This window comes from Salarias fasciatus (genome assembly GCF_902148845.1).
Source record: "Salarias fasciatus chromosome 7 unlocalized genomic scaffold, fSalaFa1.1 super_scaffold_4, whole genome shotgun sequence".
Taxonomy (NCBI): Eukaryota; Metazoa; Chordata; class Actinopteri; order Blenniiformes; family Blenniidae; genus Salarias; species Salarias fasciatus.
Genome location: NW_021941229.1, coordinates 24,823,770 through 24,841,668, shown reverse-complemented (window position 1 = coordinate 24,841,668; position 17,899 = coordinate 24,823,770). Strand labels below are relative to the sequence as shown.

The 17,899-nt window shown below is 44.6% G+C and overlaps 1 protein-coding gene across 1 annotated transcript; it reads left to right on the top strand.

Annotated features, from left to right (window-relative positions):
* Positions 1 to 1,873: 1,873 nt before the first annotated feature.
* LOC115383201 (zinc finger protein with KRAB and SCAN domains 8-like) lies at positions 1,874 to 5,230 on the top strand. Its single transcript, XM_030085308.1, has 4 exons — positions 1,874 to 2,115; positions 2,677 to 2,973; positions 3,378 to 4,404; positions 4,741 to 5,230. Exons 1-4 carry the CDS (start codon positions 1,944 to 1,946, stop codon positions 4,913 to 4,915), a joined length of 1,671 nt encoding a protein of 556 aa, XP_029941168.1. The 5' UTR covers positions 1,874 to 1,943; the 3' UTR covers positions 4,916 to 5,230.
* Positions 5,231 to 17,899: the final 12,669 nt, after the last annotated feature.

Below are 17,899 nucleotides of genomic sequence, written 5' to 3'. Positions count from 1 at the left end.
GAGCGCATGAAATGTGCGCCCCCAAATCGGCCCGTCTCTTGTATTGAAGAGGAGCTACTGCGCATGTCCAACTTTCAACGAGAGTCCATGGCAATGATGTATAGAATTACTAATAGTAATTCTGTACATCATTGGTCCATGGCCAAAGATTTTTGCGCCCCAGAGCGGAAACCGGATATACGTCACTAATCGGACAACACGGATGAATGAAAAAGCCTAATTCAAAATGGCGGACTTAATGTCCTGGACTTCACCACTCTTAACAATACTTTTAAAATAAATTGGACCAAACATTTTCTAAAAAACCCTTTTTCAATATGGAACTTGATCCCTCACCACATTTTTTCTAAATTTGGTGCCCTGAACTTCATACTCGGATGTAACTATAATGTAGACAAACTCCCAGAAAAATTATCTCTATTCCATAAACAAGTATTATTAGCATGGTCTCTTATATTTAAGCACAACTTCTCACCACATAAATACATCATATGGAATAACGAGAACATTTTGTACAAAAACAAATCTCTATATTTTAGAAATTGGGTAGAGAAACAGATTGTGTTGGTAAGTCAACTTTTCAACACTAGAGGGCAGCTTATGTCTTATACAGAATTTTTAAACATTTATCAAATTCCAGTCACACCAAAAGAGTATGCTGTTCTTTTTGATGCTATTCCTTCAGGCATTATTATGCTATTCAAAAGTTCAATCTTGCCCACGCCACTTTCTGTTTCCCTCCCCAAAGTCATTGAAACACAAATTGGAAAAATTTGCTTTTCTCAAAACAAAAACTGCAACAAAAACATTAGAGTGTTGTTCCAGAAAGAACTTGTATCTATCCCTCATGTTGTTTCATACTGGAATCAATTTGTTGATAATATTTTATGGAAAAAGGTCTGGTCCATCCCAAACAAGTTTCTTTTAACAAACAAGGTGAAAGAAGTATCTTTTAAAATTATTCACAAATATTATCCTGTAAATTACTTCATGACTAAATACAAGAGGGATATCGATGTGAACTGTGCTTTTTGCTGTATTCATCCAGAGACTGTTCAACACCTATTTTGGACACTCAAAGACATTCTGGAAGGACTTCTGTAACTTCATACACAGAAATATTTTGAAGGAATTCATCTTGAAATGGGAAATTGTGGTATTCTGCTTGTTTAGAGAGCATAAAGATAAAGACGCTGTATTTATGATTAATCTATTAATATTATTAGCTAAATTCTATATTCACAAATGTAAATTCTCAAACACTAAACCCAATTTCAAACATTTTCACAGTGACACATTATTTTATGTCTCAACCCTAAAAAACTCTATTAACAAAAAAGCTATGACTACTATTAATATTAGTGCAAAACTTCACATATTTGTCATTGTATAATGCAATTTTTACTGACCCCACACCCCCTGGCATTCACTGTACTGTTATGTTTAATTTGTATACTCTGTATACTGTTTTTTGCTAATAAAAAAAAAAGGAAAAAAAAGAAAAAAGAAAAAGCCTAATTCATCAGCATTCCCTATATAGTTTTTATTATGCTCATAGAAAAATAGATAAACATTCACTCCATTATATTTGTAATTTATTATTTAGTTTTTTATCTTTCTTTTGAGTGTGAGTGATAATGAAGTGAGTGGTGAGTGACGAGTAGGGGGGGCGGCGCCCTGGCCCCCTCTAGTGACGAGCCGCCCCTGGTCGGAATGCATTAATCTCAGACCTTATTTTAACGGGGTTAATAAATAGAATTTGGATTGCTCTTTGATACCATTCTGTAGCGATAGGAGGCGGTAATGCGCCGGCTGAAATGGTGCCACCCGCCGCTAAATAACAAAGAAGAAGAAGAAGAAGAAGAAGAAGGGAGAGAAGAAGAAGTCATGGCGGACGTGCTGCTGTGTCTCTCAGAGGAAAGATTTCACCTCCTGCAGCAACAATGAGTCCAGTTCAGGCTTTGAGAGAGTTTATCAAGCAGCGACTAACTGCTGCTGCTGGAGAAATAATCACCGCGTTTCAACAAACTATCGTCCAGTTCGAGGAGGAGATTGATCGACAGGGGAAACTTCTGGAAATCAACTGGAAACATCAAGTCAGGTTCCACAGAACAGGTACTGAAACGTGAGAATGAACACATGAATGTGACTCCTGGAGGATCGTTACATTTATTTTACAGCTTGCAGTCAGAAACGAGGCTGCAGCTGCAGTTCTTGTTCACAGTGAAATAACAGAAAGCTTCAGTATTAAACAGCTTCTGGATCAGAAACAGAGGAAACGGAGTTTGAGCTGTTTGCAAACTGAGGAAGTGATTTATTTACACCCAGTCTGAGCTAACACGCGTTTGTGCAGATTTTACGGTTCACGTTTATAATCCAGACATTTCAGTAAGTAGTTTAGAGTAATGATGCGTTCCAGTGTTGTTCGGAAAAAAGTTGGAAACTTCCCACAAAGGATTCAGAGCTCAGAGAAAGTTATGTTGCATCCAGACAGTTTTCCCATTTATCCTTGAAACCCCACAGGCACTGTCAGTTTACTGAAATGAGCATATTTTTTTTTGTTTTTTATTTTTTTTGACGTTTCTATTTTCAGTGTATCCTGCTCTGTTTCTTCCACCCATCCTGTCAAACCTTCACATCCATCACATCAGTGACTTCAGTCTTGTTTCCCTCCAGAGAGTCCACAGCAACACATGGGTAACCAGAAGACGAGCTCCAGTCTGGAGCAGGAGGAACATGAAGCTCCACACATTAAAGAGGAGGAGGATGTTGTTGAGGTGACTGTTACTGATGGTGAAGGAGACGATTCCCACCACTCCGTGAGAGACCTGACCATCCAGAGTCTAACTGCTGCTGCTGAGGAAATATTCACCCTGTTTCAACAAACTGTGGTTCAGTACGAGGAGGAGATCGGTCACCAACGCAGAATGCTGGAAGTCGACTGGAATCCTCAGATCAAGTTACACAGAACAGGTATGGAAACGCTGTGAGCAGATGTGCTTGATGGAACTAGGACTACTTTTCCCCTCACTGGTCTGAACAGTAAAGTTGTGGAGGTTGGTGTTGTTTGAAGAGGCTTTTCCTGACAACATTTCAAAGCAGGATGTCTCATTATCCCTCCACCTCAGATAGTGGAGTAAACAGTTTCCAGAATGTTGCAGGTGAGTGAAGACACTGCCTGAAAAAGTTAATCCAATTAAGTAATCAATCAGCAGCTAAAGATGATCAATAAGTGTCAATGGGACTGGACTGTGTTTTTGAATGAAAGGTTTCAGTTTGGCTGCTGGAGTAACAGTTTTTTCTCACTTCTGTGAGAAGCCTCATTCTTGTGATTCTAATAAGATCATCTTTGATCTCCTGCTTTTGTTTCCTTGCAGAGCTCCAACAGGACCATGACTGCAGAGAGGAGCAGCTCTTTAAACAGGAAACCAACTACTGTCTAGAACAGGACGACCCAGAACCTCCAGAGATCAAAGAAGAAGAAGAACCAGAACCTCCACAGATCAAAGAGGAAGAACCAGAACCTCCACACATCAAAGAAGAAGAACCAGGACTTCATTGGTTTAAGGAGGAGCAGGAGGAACCAAAATCCTCACAGATTGAGGAACACGAGGAACTCAGTACCAGCCAGAGGGGAGAACAGTTTATTCTGAAGTTTGATTGTGAAACCTTGAAGGTTCCTTCTGTTGAGGATCACAGTGACCTGAGTGAACCAGAAGTACCAGAGACTGAGCGGTTCCCCTCTCAGGACTCTGAAGTCCACCATGAGAAAAGACACATGGACTCAGAATCAACTCCAAATGCGAAGCTGAAAAAACTCGAGGTGTTTCATAGAAAGAGTGTGAACAACTTTGATGTTTCAGAGAAGCAGGCTGAATGTGAAAAGCTTCTTTCTGAAGAAACGTGTGAGAAAACTGACCATGAAAAACATCAGTTATGTCCGAAGGTCAGAGTGGTCACTGATGAGAAGATACTTTATGAAACATGTGGGAAAAGTTTCAGTCAACTGAGTCATTTGTTGGTCCACAAGAGATCCCACACAGGTGAGAAGCCTTATTCTTGTGAAACATGTGGCAAAAGTTTCAGGCAACCAAGTCGTTTGTTGCGACACATGAGAATTCACACAGGTGAGAAGCCTTATTCTTGTGAAACATGTAGCAGAAGTTTTGGCCAACAGAGTAGTTTGTTGCGCCACATGAGAATTCACACAAGTGAGAAGCCTTATTCTTGTGAAACATGTGGCAAAAGGTTCAGTGAACGGCGTGATTTGAAGGTCCACATGAGAACTCACACAGGTGAGAAGCCTTATTCTTGTGAAACATGTGGCAAAGATTTTGGCCGACAGACTCATTTGTTGATCCACAAAAGAACTCACACAGGTGAGAAGCCTTATTCTTGTGAAACATGTGGCAAAGATTTTGGCCAACAGACTCACTTGTTGATCCACAAAAGAACTCACACAGGTGAGAAGCCTTATTCTTGTGAAACATGTGGCAGAAGTTTCAGTCAACGGAGTAGTTTGTTGGTCCACAAGAGAACTCACACAGGCGAGAAGCCATATTCTTGTGAAACATGTGGCAGAAGTTTCAGTCAACGGAGTAGTTTGTTGGTCCACAAGAGAAGTCACACAGTCGAGAAGCCTCATTCTTGTGAAACATGTGGCAGAAGGTTCACTGAGCGGTGTGATTTGGAGGTCCACATGAGAATTCACACAGATGAGAAGCCTCATTCTTGTGAAACATGTGGGAAAAGTTTCAGTCATCTGAGTCATTTGTTGGTCCACAAGAGATCCCACACAGGTGAGAAGCCTTATTCTTGTGAAACATGTGGCAAAAGGTTCAGTCAACGGTGTCATTTGTTGCGCCACATGGGAATTCACACAGGTGAGAAGCCTCATTTTTGTGAAACGTATTAAAAGGTTCAGTCAACAGAGTAATTTGTTTGTCCACATTGAAACTCACACAGGTGACTCATTCTTGTAAAACATGTGGGAAAAGATTGATTTATTGTAGTTCATTGCTGCACCACCGGAATACTCTCAAATGGATGAAATCATGAAAGACGGTGAGAGATGTCGTTCAGGAAGTCCAGCTTGAACCCAAAATCACAACAAATCATCCAGTTTGAAGGAAACGTTACTGATTCAGACGCTGTTCAGACTGCTTCAGGAACATTTCAGTTTGTGGTCTGTCACAATGAATGTGAACTTTCAAGAAATGGAAATAAAATGTTGACGTGAATCCAGTGGGTTTTATTCTTGTTTCTTTTCTCTTCAACAGGACTGAGTTGTAAATTAACTTTTCACTCCATGCAGCTTCATACTTCCATTTTTATTGTTTTTATTCAACCTTTATTTATACAGGTTATCCCATCGAGACCCAGGGTCTCATTTGCAAGAGAGACCTGTGCAGCAGCAAATAAATATCAGACATACAAAAAATAAAACAAAATATACAAACAATAAAATGAAGCAGTAAAACACCAGTCATAATATTATAAAACATTAAAAACATGAGCAATCCCCTACTGACAGGCTCTTCAGCCTTGCTAATCGATTTCTGAATTCACCAAGGGGAATCAAGCTGGAGAGCTTCATTTCACTTTGTAGCTTGTTCCGGGTTGAAGGGGCAGAGAATGAAAAAGCCTTTTTTCCAAGTTCAGTACGAACAGGAGGGATGGTGAAGGTTAAGTTTTCTATTGAACGGAGACTGTAGCGTGACCGAGAAGGTGACATGTACTCAGACAGGTAAGAAGGCACCAGGCCCAGGATGGATTTATAAATAAATATATACCAGTGCATGGTTCTGCGCTGGGATAGCGATGATAGGTTGGCAATGGAGTATAACATGCAGTGATGTGTCGGTGGTTTACAGCTGGTAATGAACCTCAGTGCTCCATGATATACAGAATCCAACAGAGTCAGAGAGTGAGCCGACGCATTCCTGTACACAACATCACCATAGTCCAGCAGAGGCAAGAAGGTGGTCGCAACAAGACGCTGTCTGGCCTTCAAAGAAAAACAGGATTTATTCCTAAAGAAAAAAACCTAGCTTTAGTTTCAACTTTCTCAGTAGTTGATCAATATGGCATTTGAAACACAGACTGTCATCTATTGTGAAGCCTAAGTATTTATAGGAAGCTACAGTCTCAATAAGAGAACCATGGGCAGACAGAATACTAGGAAGGGCAGCAAGAACCTTCTTATTGTTAGAAAAGAACATTGCCTTGGTTTTGTCTGCATTCAACACCAGCCTGAGGCTGAACAGGTGATTCTGAATTCTGTTGAATGCAGATTGCAGACGTTCAAAGACCTGTCCGACAGTGTCAGCACAGCAGTACATGATTGTATCGTCAGCATAGAGATGTACAGATGCATTCGTGTTTAGGCCCACATCGTTAACATAGATGGTAAAAAGGGTTGGTCCCAACACTGAACCTTGCGGCACACCTTTAGTGGTGGTAAGAAAGGCAGAGGTGAGATCTCCGAATTGTACACACTGCTGACGACAGGAGAGATAATTTGAGAAGCATTGAACAGTGTGATCTGACAGGCCTCCATTCAAAAGTCTCTGGCATAAGATGCTATGGTCAACTGTGTCGAACGCCTTTGATAGATCAATGAACAGGGCAGCACAGTATTTCCTGGCGTCCATGGCACTGATAATATCGTTTAGCACTTTGATTGTAGCAGTGACTGTACTGTGCTGCTTCCTAAACCCAGATTGGTGTGGGGATAATATATCGTTCAAACACAAGTAGTCCTCAATCTGATTGTTCACTAGCCTTTCAAGAACCTTGGCTAAAACAGAGAGTTTTGAAATAGGTCTGTAATTGTTCAGCAAAGCTGGATCACCACCTTTCAGTAGAGGCAGAACACAGGCAGTTTTCCATACATCAGGAATAACATTCGTTTGAATGGAAAGATTGAAAACATGTGACACTGACTCAGCAAATTTTATCTGCTGCCAGACGCAGGAAGTAAGGAGGGAGGTTATCAGGGCCTGCTGATTTATGAGTGTCTAAGTCCTTTAAGGCATTATGTACCTCCTTGGTAGAGAAGGGACTGAAGGAGAATGTGAGGCTATTCGAGGCTTGACTGACAGGTGGGGGTGAAGGAAAATTACCATTAGTTTGATTAAACAATGAACTGGATGCTATAAAATGCTTATTAAAACAATTAAGCATCTCAGATTTATCTGATACAGGGACAGAGTCAACAATTATATTGAGAGGCAGCTCTGAGGTGCAACTGATGGTTGAGAGCGACTTTATGGTCTGCCAACATCTCCTAGGGTCATTTAAGCTATCAGTGGTCTGTGAAAGATAATAATCCTGTTTCACTTTTCTAATGGATGCAGTGCAGCTATTACAAGCTTGACGGAAAAGTAGCCAGTCAGTTTCAGAGCCAGACTTCCTTGCATTGGCCCACAGTTGATTCCTCTTGTGCAATTGGTCTGACAAATCAGGAGAAAACCAGGGGCTATCACGGCCCTTCACCCTGATCCATGCAACACATGACTGCTGACATACAATATTATCAAGAAATCCTTATATGTGAAATGTGATCGTCAGAAAAATCCCATTGGAGGAGCCATAATATAGTGTGTGAATGTGTCACTGGATGTTTCAGGTTTCTATGGTGGCGCACGGGTGCTTGGGTCACGTGACTCATGCAGTGATGGGCGGTGATTGTGAGGAAGTTTCAAAAGGGCGTGTTTCACCTACAGGTCAGGTGGAGAGAGGACAGTGGGTGCCTCAACTTCTGTTGACCGCTCGTACGCTTGTTTGCTTGTATGTATGTTCACACTTTTGCTGGCGCTCGGAGGAGGCGGACGCTTTTTCTGTCGCTCCCTGTTTGCTTCTCCCTCCCTCTTGTCTCTGCTTGCTGCACTCTTGTCTCGTCTGTTTTACTGGAGGAATCACTTGACTTGGTTTTTTGAATAAACCAAATATCAACGATGGAATTGATCAGCTGGTCTCTCTACGCAATTGATATGAGTTTTTCAACAAAGAGCACAGGAGCGGGGGATCCTGTCTGTCTGGACGGGACTCGGCATGCTGGGTATGTGATAGACGCCCGGGAGAAGTGGAGGGGTGTCACATGGCTGGCACCCCTGTCCGTCAAGGTCATTGTGGATGATTACATTTTTTTATTTATGATGATCGGCCTGCTGCTGATTAGCTTGTGCTGCGACCTGATCCTCTGGAGGATTAAGAAGACCGCCACCACAAAAGACATCCAAGGGAGGACGGTCTTTTGAAATCAACGGGCAAAAGCTGAGACTGACCGTTTGTGCGAACTTTTTCGAAAGGTGGACAGTTTGAGTTATGGACGATTGAGAGGCAAGTTGGATGTCACCATCACCGAGAAGGTTAAACCAGCTTCTGTCTGAAATGTGGAGAAACCGAGAAAAGGAAGGTCAAATGGCTCCTTCCACACTAAAACAAGATAACTTATGATTATGTCTGGTGCCCCTGGAAGACAAAACAATCTCCCTGAAAATTCAGGTACAACATTGATTGCTCTCTTTTTCTTCCCTCTCTCTCTCTCCCAGCTGCTACCCAAGTTTATTTTTGGACTGCTTCGTTCAAGGCCGTCCCAGCAACTACCATCCGAGTTGGAGCGCAAAGGGGAGGCGGGTCAAACCACACACACACGTACAAGGACTGATGAACTGAAATGCCACTTACATGCCACACACACTCCCTCCCCACTCTCAACATCTCCACCACACTTTTCTGCTGACGACTAGCGGTGATGACATGTTACGCTGATGTTATAGCTGCGACCGCTGATCTGTTAGTCTGATAGCAACTTGTCTCACGCGTCTTGCTGTATATGTGCACAGGTTGGCTTTTTTTTGGTCTCTCACTTGTAATCACGACTCCCTTTTGGAACTGTGATCTGAACTGACGTATCTTTTTTTTTTACCACCACCCCTACCCCCCTCCTCCAATTTCTGTCTGAGTTTCTTTAACTCCGCCGTAATTGGCTGCCTGGGCGTCTTTAAAACCCAAGTAATTTCGTTGCAACTTGTAACTTCAGTAACTTGTTGCAAAGACAATAAAGGGTATTCTGATTCTGAATCTGATGTCCGTGATTGCCCCATTGAGCAAGCAATCAAACCACCTGAACCATATCCTGAGTGTTGGTGTGTTTCATGGACAAGTCGGCAGCCCGTCTGACACATTTTGGACCCGAACTTTCCTCTCAGGGCGACAAGTCGCCACTTCATTTGTCAACAAAAAAAGGGCATCCAGGAGGGCATCGCCCGCAAGCCGAGACAAGAAACAACGGAACCTACAAGTAAGACGCAACGTGCCGCACAGCAACATAGAAAATAAAGCCACATCTACACGCCACTTGTGAAGTCAGGTAAGCTGCCTGCTTCATGCTCGTGTGGATAAGGAACTTGTGAGCGTTAATTATGGAGAGCCCTTGGTTGGAAGGTGTTTGATGCAGGAGGAAATGCAGCTCGGTTAGGAAGCTTGTGTGATGTGTGGCTCGGGTCGTACGGCGATGACGTCAGTCGTTTACTACTTCCTTGGTGACTTGATGCTTTTAGGTTGGGATGCCGATGAAGCCGCTGCTTGAATAAAACGCTCATCATCACTCTCTGTGGACTGACTTTGAATGAGTTTGATGCAGCGTGAGACTGAAACCCAGTCTGGAAGAGTCGCAAGGGGTTTGTGAACAAAATGAAAGGAATGATACCGGAAATAAAAAGCTCTTCTGAAACAAAAAAAAAAAAGTGCTTCAAATAAAAGGATTTCTGGGAAATTTGAACGGGCTCTAATGTATGCGCTGAAAAAGTTCATGATGAACTGATGCCATTGCTGCCACAAGAGGAGGTTGATAAACAAACTGAATGGTTTTCAAGCATCATGAAATACACTGAAACATTCCAAAATGATGCAAGACCGTGGATAAAGGAAACCGAACAATGATTAATTCAAATGAATGAGAACGTGGGTCTTGTGGAACAAACTGAAACAAATGAACCTTTATTAAATGCTTGTGATGAGAATGAAGAGGACAAAATGAAGCCAAGTGACAGTATTTCTAATGTTGGATCTCACAAAAGCTCTCGAACCATGCACTCCACAACTTCATCTGCATGCTTGATAGCTAAAGCTGAGCTGGCTGCTTTAGCTGAAAGACAAAGATCTCTGGATGAAAGACATGCACTTGAGGAAGAAGAGCTGCGCAAGAGGAGAGCAAGACTACAACTGGAAGAAGAGGAGGAACAGCTGCGCAAATGGAAAGAGAAATTACAACTGGAAATTGAGATCGCAGAGAAAATTGCAAAATTGAACATTCTCAGAACACAAAGCACGTCAGTTGCTCCATTGAGCAAGCAGTTAAACCACCTGAACCACCTCCCCAGGGAGGCGTCCAGGAGGCATCCCAAAGAGGTGCCCGAGCCACCTCAGCTGGCTCCTCTCTGTTCTGAATAAAACCAAACCTTGCTATTATTTTGACTTCATGCAGATTGATGCTTTTGCTCTCATCTAATTTATGAACAGTGAAATTCAACAGTAGTATAGAAATTCTTTAAACATTGTGTGGTCAGATACAAACCTGCATGTTTTGAGATGTATCCTGAATGTAATGTATCCTGCTAGCCAAGGCTAAATAATAATAAAGTACCGTTGGAATCTCTACTGGAAGATGTAAACACAGCACTGCAAAGTATCCCCACCTGCACCATCACTGAGACCAATCAGCTGTTATATGTGTGGCATGATGGTGTGCATCTTACCAGGGCTGTGATTGGAAGGTGGCACCAAACTGAGCTTTTAAGCTTAGTGGGTGGTCTGCGTGCGCGCGCACGTTTGGTTTCGGTGCGGTGGTTGCAGCGTTTGGTAACCAGCCGAGATTTCCTGGTTTGGAGCACGCTTGTGTGCCTCGGGCGATCCATTTCAGTTTGCGCCCCGAGTTTGGGACTCCTCGCTCGGGGTAAGCTGCTCGTTGTTCTGCCTTGTCATTTTTGGCTCGGGCCAATGCTGATCCCAAATTACGCTTGAAGATCGGAGCTGCAGCAGGGATTAGTCACTAATATCCTCATTGGCTCTCCCCCTCCTCCTGCTGCCTGTGCGCGTGTGCTTGCTCCAGCAGGTAAGATCCAACCGTGTTTAGATTAGTTTCCCCACAACGTTTTAATGTTCGTGTCTCCATTGTAGGCACCAATCTCCAGTGTGCGGTCCACAACGAGGGCCGCCGCTCCTAGAAAGGACCCGTTGCCTTGTCCTGCGCTGTTCCACATCATCTCCAGGGTTTAAGTTAAGGCTGCACGTCTTGCAGCCCACACCTCGCCAGCAACCACCGCGACGAGCTTCCCCTATGGAGCTCCTGCACGCTCCTGCGGGGAGTGTTCAGGGGCGCTGGGATTAATTTGTGCCATCCTCTGTCATAGGCTACAGTAGCCTTTTTTCATCTGGACAGACTGTGCGGATAGGCAGCTAATATTTATTTTATTTTGTCGCAGGCACTATTCCTTCAGTGAGTGAGTTTTGATTTCATTGCAGTTCTGTATTTTGTTCAAAGTTTGCTTATTGCTTGCCTTTTGTGTTTTTTGCTTTGCATGTTTTTTTTGTTTTTTTGCTTGTTGTTCATATTTGCTTTGCATGGCTTGTGCTTAATTTGTTGCTTCCCATTTACTTTTGCATGTGTTGCTGCTTTTGTGCATTATTGTTTATTTTGTAAAACAACCAACTTCACTGCAGTAATCAATCCTCCACCAGTATAAGTGTTCCTGTGATTCCTTTTTACTGTGCTTAATAAGTTGAAATAATTAAGAAGTGTTCTATAGGCCTATAGTATTTTAACATTTGTGACTCTAAGAATAAAATTAATTTTGTATTTTTGTGTATTATGACTCACGTCCTGCTTCATGTCCACACCTAGCACGTCTTACTCTGTACTGGGTTGAATTTGTCCTGGAGCCGACTCTCCAGGTGGCGTTGAAAAATCATTCTCTCTGAACATTTAACTTGGTTTCCCAAAACCATATGCTCCTGCCACATATGCAACAGCAATCGTTATCCTGGAGATGCTTGGCTACAAGATTAACAGCATGAGCAGCCGGAGTGACCAAGAACCTTCATGGAGAAGAAGGTGAGAGGCAAAAAACATGGCAACACAGAGATAAGTTGGCTTCCTCACAGAACAAAGCAGAGAGATGAATCTCAAGAAAGAACTGCAGAAGCAATGCAGAAAGCTGTCAATAACTGAGGCACTGGAGACTGCTAAGCAACGACTCACAGTCCGAGCTACCCACCTAAAGAGATACACAAAAGAAGTAGAGACCAGGAGAATGAGCAGGGTGTTCTCCAACAATCCAGCTAAGGTCTGCTCCCCAAAAATCTGTCTAATTTATAATACTTAACATGGCTTAGCTCCACCACCACTTAAAACCTTCATAAGATTCAGAAGTGCTTCAATCACCACCAGGGCCGTAAGCAGAGGAGACTGTGAGGCCCCCATCAGGAAAACTGTCATTGGTCGGAGTGTGCTGTCTTATAAAGGCGGTGCTCAGTGGAACAACTTGCCAGTAACAGTGAGGGAGGCCACAAGCTTTAAAAGTTTTAAAACTAAGCTAAAACAATGGCTCAGATCAACACAAATTTGCGAACACAAGAAATGAGTAATACAAAATGATATGCACTTTAGAGATATGCGCAACGCAACATAGCACTTTAGGGCAATGTACAATAAAAATAAAACAAAGCACTTTAGGGATGTGTGCAATGCAACAAAGCACTTTAAAGAGAAGTAATTTTAGTGAATATACCATGTTATGATTTTTAAAGATTGTAATAACTGTAATTTGTGACTTTAATTTTATTTATTGTAACTATGATGAATTCACTGGTTTGGCAATCTTTGTTCAGGTCCTCTCGTCCGGGTTTGTGTTTGTGAATTGTCTCTGTGCGGTGTCTTTGTTTTTGTCTATTTCTGTGATTGTTTATTGTCGTGTATTGTGACCCCTGTATTCTGCCCTGTTACTGATTCCCTGTTGTTTTCTTTGTTTACTTGACAATTGTCACATTCACCTGTCTGGGGACTACGGATGGAAATTAGCCCATGGCTACATTCCGGCATATTTACAAATGTTGTTCATTGATATGCGCTGTCCCTATCAAATAAATAAATAAATAAATAAATGGCACAGCCAGGTAGTGGATATAGTGTACAGGAACATAGGCACCAAGTACGGACTGGAGGTTCCAGGATCAAGATGGGAGACACCTCCAAAGGTGGTCGAGAACAATAAAGCCAAGATCCCATGGGACTTTCAGATCCAGACTGACCAGCAGGTGATGGTCAACCTGACATCGTGGTGGTGGATAAACAGCAGAAGACAGCTGTGGTGATAGATGTAGCAATCCCAAGTGATGGCAACATCAGGAAAAAGGAGCACGAGAAGCTGGAGAAATACCAAGGGCTGAAGGAAGAGCTGGAGAGAGAGTGTGGACCAGGCCTCTGGTAGAGGACCCAAGCTTGAAGGACATACAATCCTGCCAGGTCTGTGAGAAAACAGTTTTTATATATATTTTGTTCTGCCTTTCAGGCAGGGTCGGCCCAAGCCAATTTAATGCCTGAGGCGAGATTTATGTGACAACCAGAGTCTGGTGAAGCCAGCACAGTGAGAAACTAGTGATAGAGACCAAAACAAGTTCTGAGATGGGGCACTTTATATGTTTATTTACACTCTGAAAATCTGCATTTTTGAATGGGTTCCAATGAGACCGGCGCTCTTTCTGAAACCAGCATCATCGCCCCCTGCTGGAATTTCCCCAGAATTATAGCTTTTTTGCACTTCTGCATTATCTTCATGTTTTATGAGGGGAGGTTGGCGCTTGGTCCTGACGAGCAATAGCTTCACAGTCAACATTAGCGCGTAGCACCGCTAGCGAAAGCCGCGTCCTCTCCCGGAGGGGGGAGGGGGAGTGGGCGTGGACAGACGCGTTCATTGACATACTGGAAAGCAGGCACAGAAATAGCCTGTTCTGAGGAGGGCTCGTCGGAGCGACTTTTTAGACCGCTGAAACTCCACCGCCCCCTCCACCAGATGGCCCCCCAAGGCGACCTCCTATGTCGCCAATGCCGAGAGCCGCATCAGGCGGTGTAGTGGACAGCAGAGGCTACCACAGACTCATAAAAGGTCCTGAGCAGAGGTCTGCTCACTCCCAAGGACCTCAGTCTCCTCAGAAGGTGGAGGCGACTCTGGCCCTTCTTGTCCAGAGCATTGCTGTTGTGGGACCAGTCCAGTTGATTGTTGTGGTGAAAACCCAGGTACTGGAAACTGTCCACTGTTTCAATGTCCTCCCCTGAAGTCGATCACCATCTCCTTCATCCTGCTGGTGTTCAAACACAGGTGGTTGTTCTCAAACCAGTCCACAAAGTCCATGATGACCGATCGGTACTCCAGCTCGTTCCCCTCTGACACACAGCCCACAATGGCGGAGTCATCGGAGAACTTCTGGAGGTGGCAGCTGTCCGTGCTGTAGATGGAGTCCGAGGTGTATATGGTGAAGAGGAACGGTGAGACAATGGTGCCCTGGGGCGCCCCCGTGCTGCAGACCACCACCTCGGACTCACACTGAGCAGCCGCATGTACTGTGGACGGTCAGTGAGGTAGTCCACGATCCAGGCAGCCAGGTGTCTGTCTACTCCCGCATCCTCCAGTTTCCCCCGCAGCAGCGCCGGCCTGATGGTGTTGAAGGCGCTGGAGAAGTGGAAGAACATGACCCTCACAGCGCTGCCAGCGATCTCCAGGTGGGTGAGCACCCCCTGCAGCAGGTAGATGACGGCATATTCCACTTCGATGTTGGGCCGGTAGGCAAACTGCAGCAGGTCCAGTGAGGAGCTCACCACGGAGCGGACATGGACCAGGAGGAGCCCCTCCATGGTCTTCATGAGGGGGGAAGTCAGGGCCACAGGTCTGTAGTGGGCCGGTTCCTTGGTGTGCGCTGTTTTGGGAACCGGAACCACACAAGAGGTCTTCCACAGAATGAGGACCTTCTCCAGGCTGAGGCTCAGGTTGTAGAGGTGGCAGAGAACCTGGCAGAGCTGGTCCAACAGGTCCTCAGCAGCCTGGGACCAGGGGCGAGCGGTCATAATAAGCTATAAATGCAATGCATGCCCAAGCCCTTCAATAAAATAATTGAAAATATTCATCTGCCAGTGTGTTCTATAATGCAATACGTTTGTTCTACTGTTTTGGTCTGAAATTCCTGCCTTATCTGTCCCGTTTTGCTTGCGAAAAGCTGGAAAGCTGACAGCTTGTTTCGCGCATGCGCACTGCGATATTGAGTAGTACCCGTGCTCGGGGCTGTGTTTACTGTACATGAGCATTTTGAATGGCAAAAAAGCTGTCAGTGAAGCAGCTCATCTGCCAACGCGCATGCTCATAACTGGATTCACTTCACAGCCAAACTTCACTGCCTTGTCGTAGCCGAGTCAAAATGAGTGAAATCAATACAATTCAGTCTTTGCGTTCAGTGTCGTTTTCCTGGAGAACTTTTGAAGAAAAGAGGGAAATAATTTCAAGTGGTCGACCTGCTCCTGATGTAGTCATCACAAAAACGGTAAAGAATTTTGTCCATCACTTTCAAGCTAGCACATATGACGATAAAGGTGAATGAAACATACGTTTGTTTTAATATATCTGATAAACTCAGTTTATCAACACTGTGCCGACTTTCTGAATGGATTAATCAGGCTAAAATAACAGTTTACAGGACGCAGAGACGCTGATGATCCACCGCTCTCCATCTCATTCGTGCGCAGTTACGCACTGCTGTATGCTCCTACGAGACAGCGTCAGTCAGAAAACAGTGTGATCCTGCTGATCTGCTCTAAGATAAAATACTACACATTAGAAGTGCTGACAATACTAGGTTTGTGCCTCTCTGTTAACCTGTTCAGTGCTATGGCTTTGAGATGTTTGGGTCTGCAGCAGCGATCTGTCAGCAGGGTCGGCGGGAGAGAGTGTCCGCCTTCAGGTTGATAAGAAATAAAATATAGCCATAATCACTTTAATAAGAGCTCACTCAAGGTGAGCTGCTGTAACATCAGGTTTTGCATTATGGGAAAAAACTTCTCCAACATTGTAAAGCTCAGTTTAGGTCTCTGTGTTTGTTGCCTCTCATCACACACCTTGTGTGTAATGTCATTAATATAATTCGCTCTCCGTGGTGCCGAAGCTTGTAAGTCCCGCTTGTTGTGGGTGTATGTTGTGTAATGATGTTATTATGACTTTTATTGTTCGGATTAAAAGGCCCAGTCCTTTGCCCCGCCCCCGGCCCAGCTCTGATTTGTTCAGCTCCTCCTCCATCTTCTCCTCCAGCTCCTCCTCCATCTTCTCCTCCAGCTCCTCCTCCAGCTCCTCCTCCAGCCTCCTGCCATAGTCCTTCTTGGCCCTGCTGATCCTCCACTGGAGCTCACGCTGAAGTCTCCTCTGCTCCTCTCTGTCCCATGAGGTCAAAGCCTTTTTCTTTTGGTTCTGCAGGACTTTAAGTTCAGGGTGACCCATGGTTGGTTGTTGGAGAAGCACCGTAGTCTCCGGGTTGGCACAGTGCCATCCACACAGAAGTTAATGTCGTACATCATGCAGTGTGTGAGGCCGTTGATGTCGTCCTCGAAGGAGTCACAGAACCTGCTCCAGTCCTGGTCTGGAAACAGTCCTGCAGCCTCTCATTGGCCTCCTCAGTCCACACTTTCACAGACCTCTTCTGCACAGGTCTCCATCACACCTCGGGTGTGTATTGGGGGAGCAGATAGACCAGGTTGTGATCGGAGCGTCCCAGTGGGGGGAGGGGGGCGGAGCTGTAATCGTCTGGCACGTTTGCATAAAGAAGGTCCAGCGTCTTATAGTCTCTCGTGTGGCACGTGACGTACTGCGTGAACGTCGGGAGAGAGGCGGAGAGGGAAACATGGTTGAAGTCTCCGCTGATCAGCAGCAGGGCGGCGATGGCGGGTCTGGATCTGGCTGATGCTGCCGTGGAGCTGCTCACACGCCGCTGCGGAGGCGTACGGCACAGTACGAGCACGTGACGTTCCCTCAGCAGGTGGAATGGTCTCATGGTGACCACAAGCAGCTCCAGATCCTGCGTGCACAGCTGTTCCTTCACGTGCACGTTGGCCGGGTTGCACCAGCGCTCATTCACAAACACTGCCAGCCGACCTCCTCTCTTCCAGCTCTCAGCCAGCTCCTCGGTCTTGTTAACGATGCAGCAGACATTCCCCATAATTACAGAGGGAATATAAGTCTTCCGCTTCTTTCGTCCACCTCTTCAGCCTCTCCTTTTCCTCCGTATCTCTGTGGGAATGATGGGTTTGTCCACGTAGAGGACAGCAGGGCCGCGCAGACCGATGAGCATCTAACGTGTGAAACACCTGGGCAGCTCTGAGCCGCCGCTGAATCCAGAGGAGTCCCCCTACGCAGATCCAAAAAGTGAAAATAAAAGCATAAAAACAAATAAAGGTATAGTAAAAGTGGGTTTCCCATGTGCACGGTTGCACAGTGAGTCATCTCCCTGTGAAAGAAAACAAGAAAGCATGCCAAAATGCAAGTAAAGTCAGGTAAAGTGGGAAAACTAGACAGCCTCTGCAGCCAGCAGCTGTTCACCCAGCGCCATCTTGAAAAAAAAGGCTATGCTTGCACTTACTGAAAGCCACTTGAACAACTTTTTTTTTTTTTTTTTGAGGGGGGGGGGGGGGTGGCGGGGTGTATGGCGATAAACTTTACATTTTTTTAATCTCTTTCAAACTCTAATCAAGTGGTGATTATTCTCAGAATTATTCCAAGCATCTAGAAAATGTACAACTGATGAGAACTTCCAGACTTTGACCAGAATTTTAATTACTTGATGATGTCTGACAGATTATGTT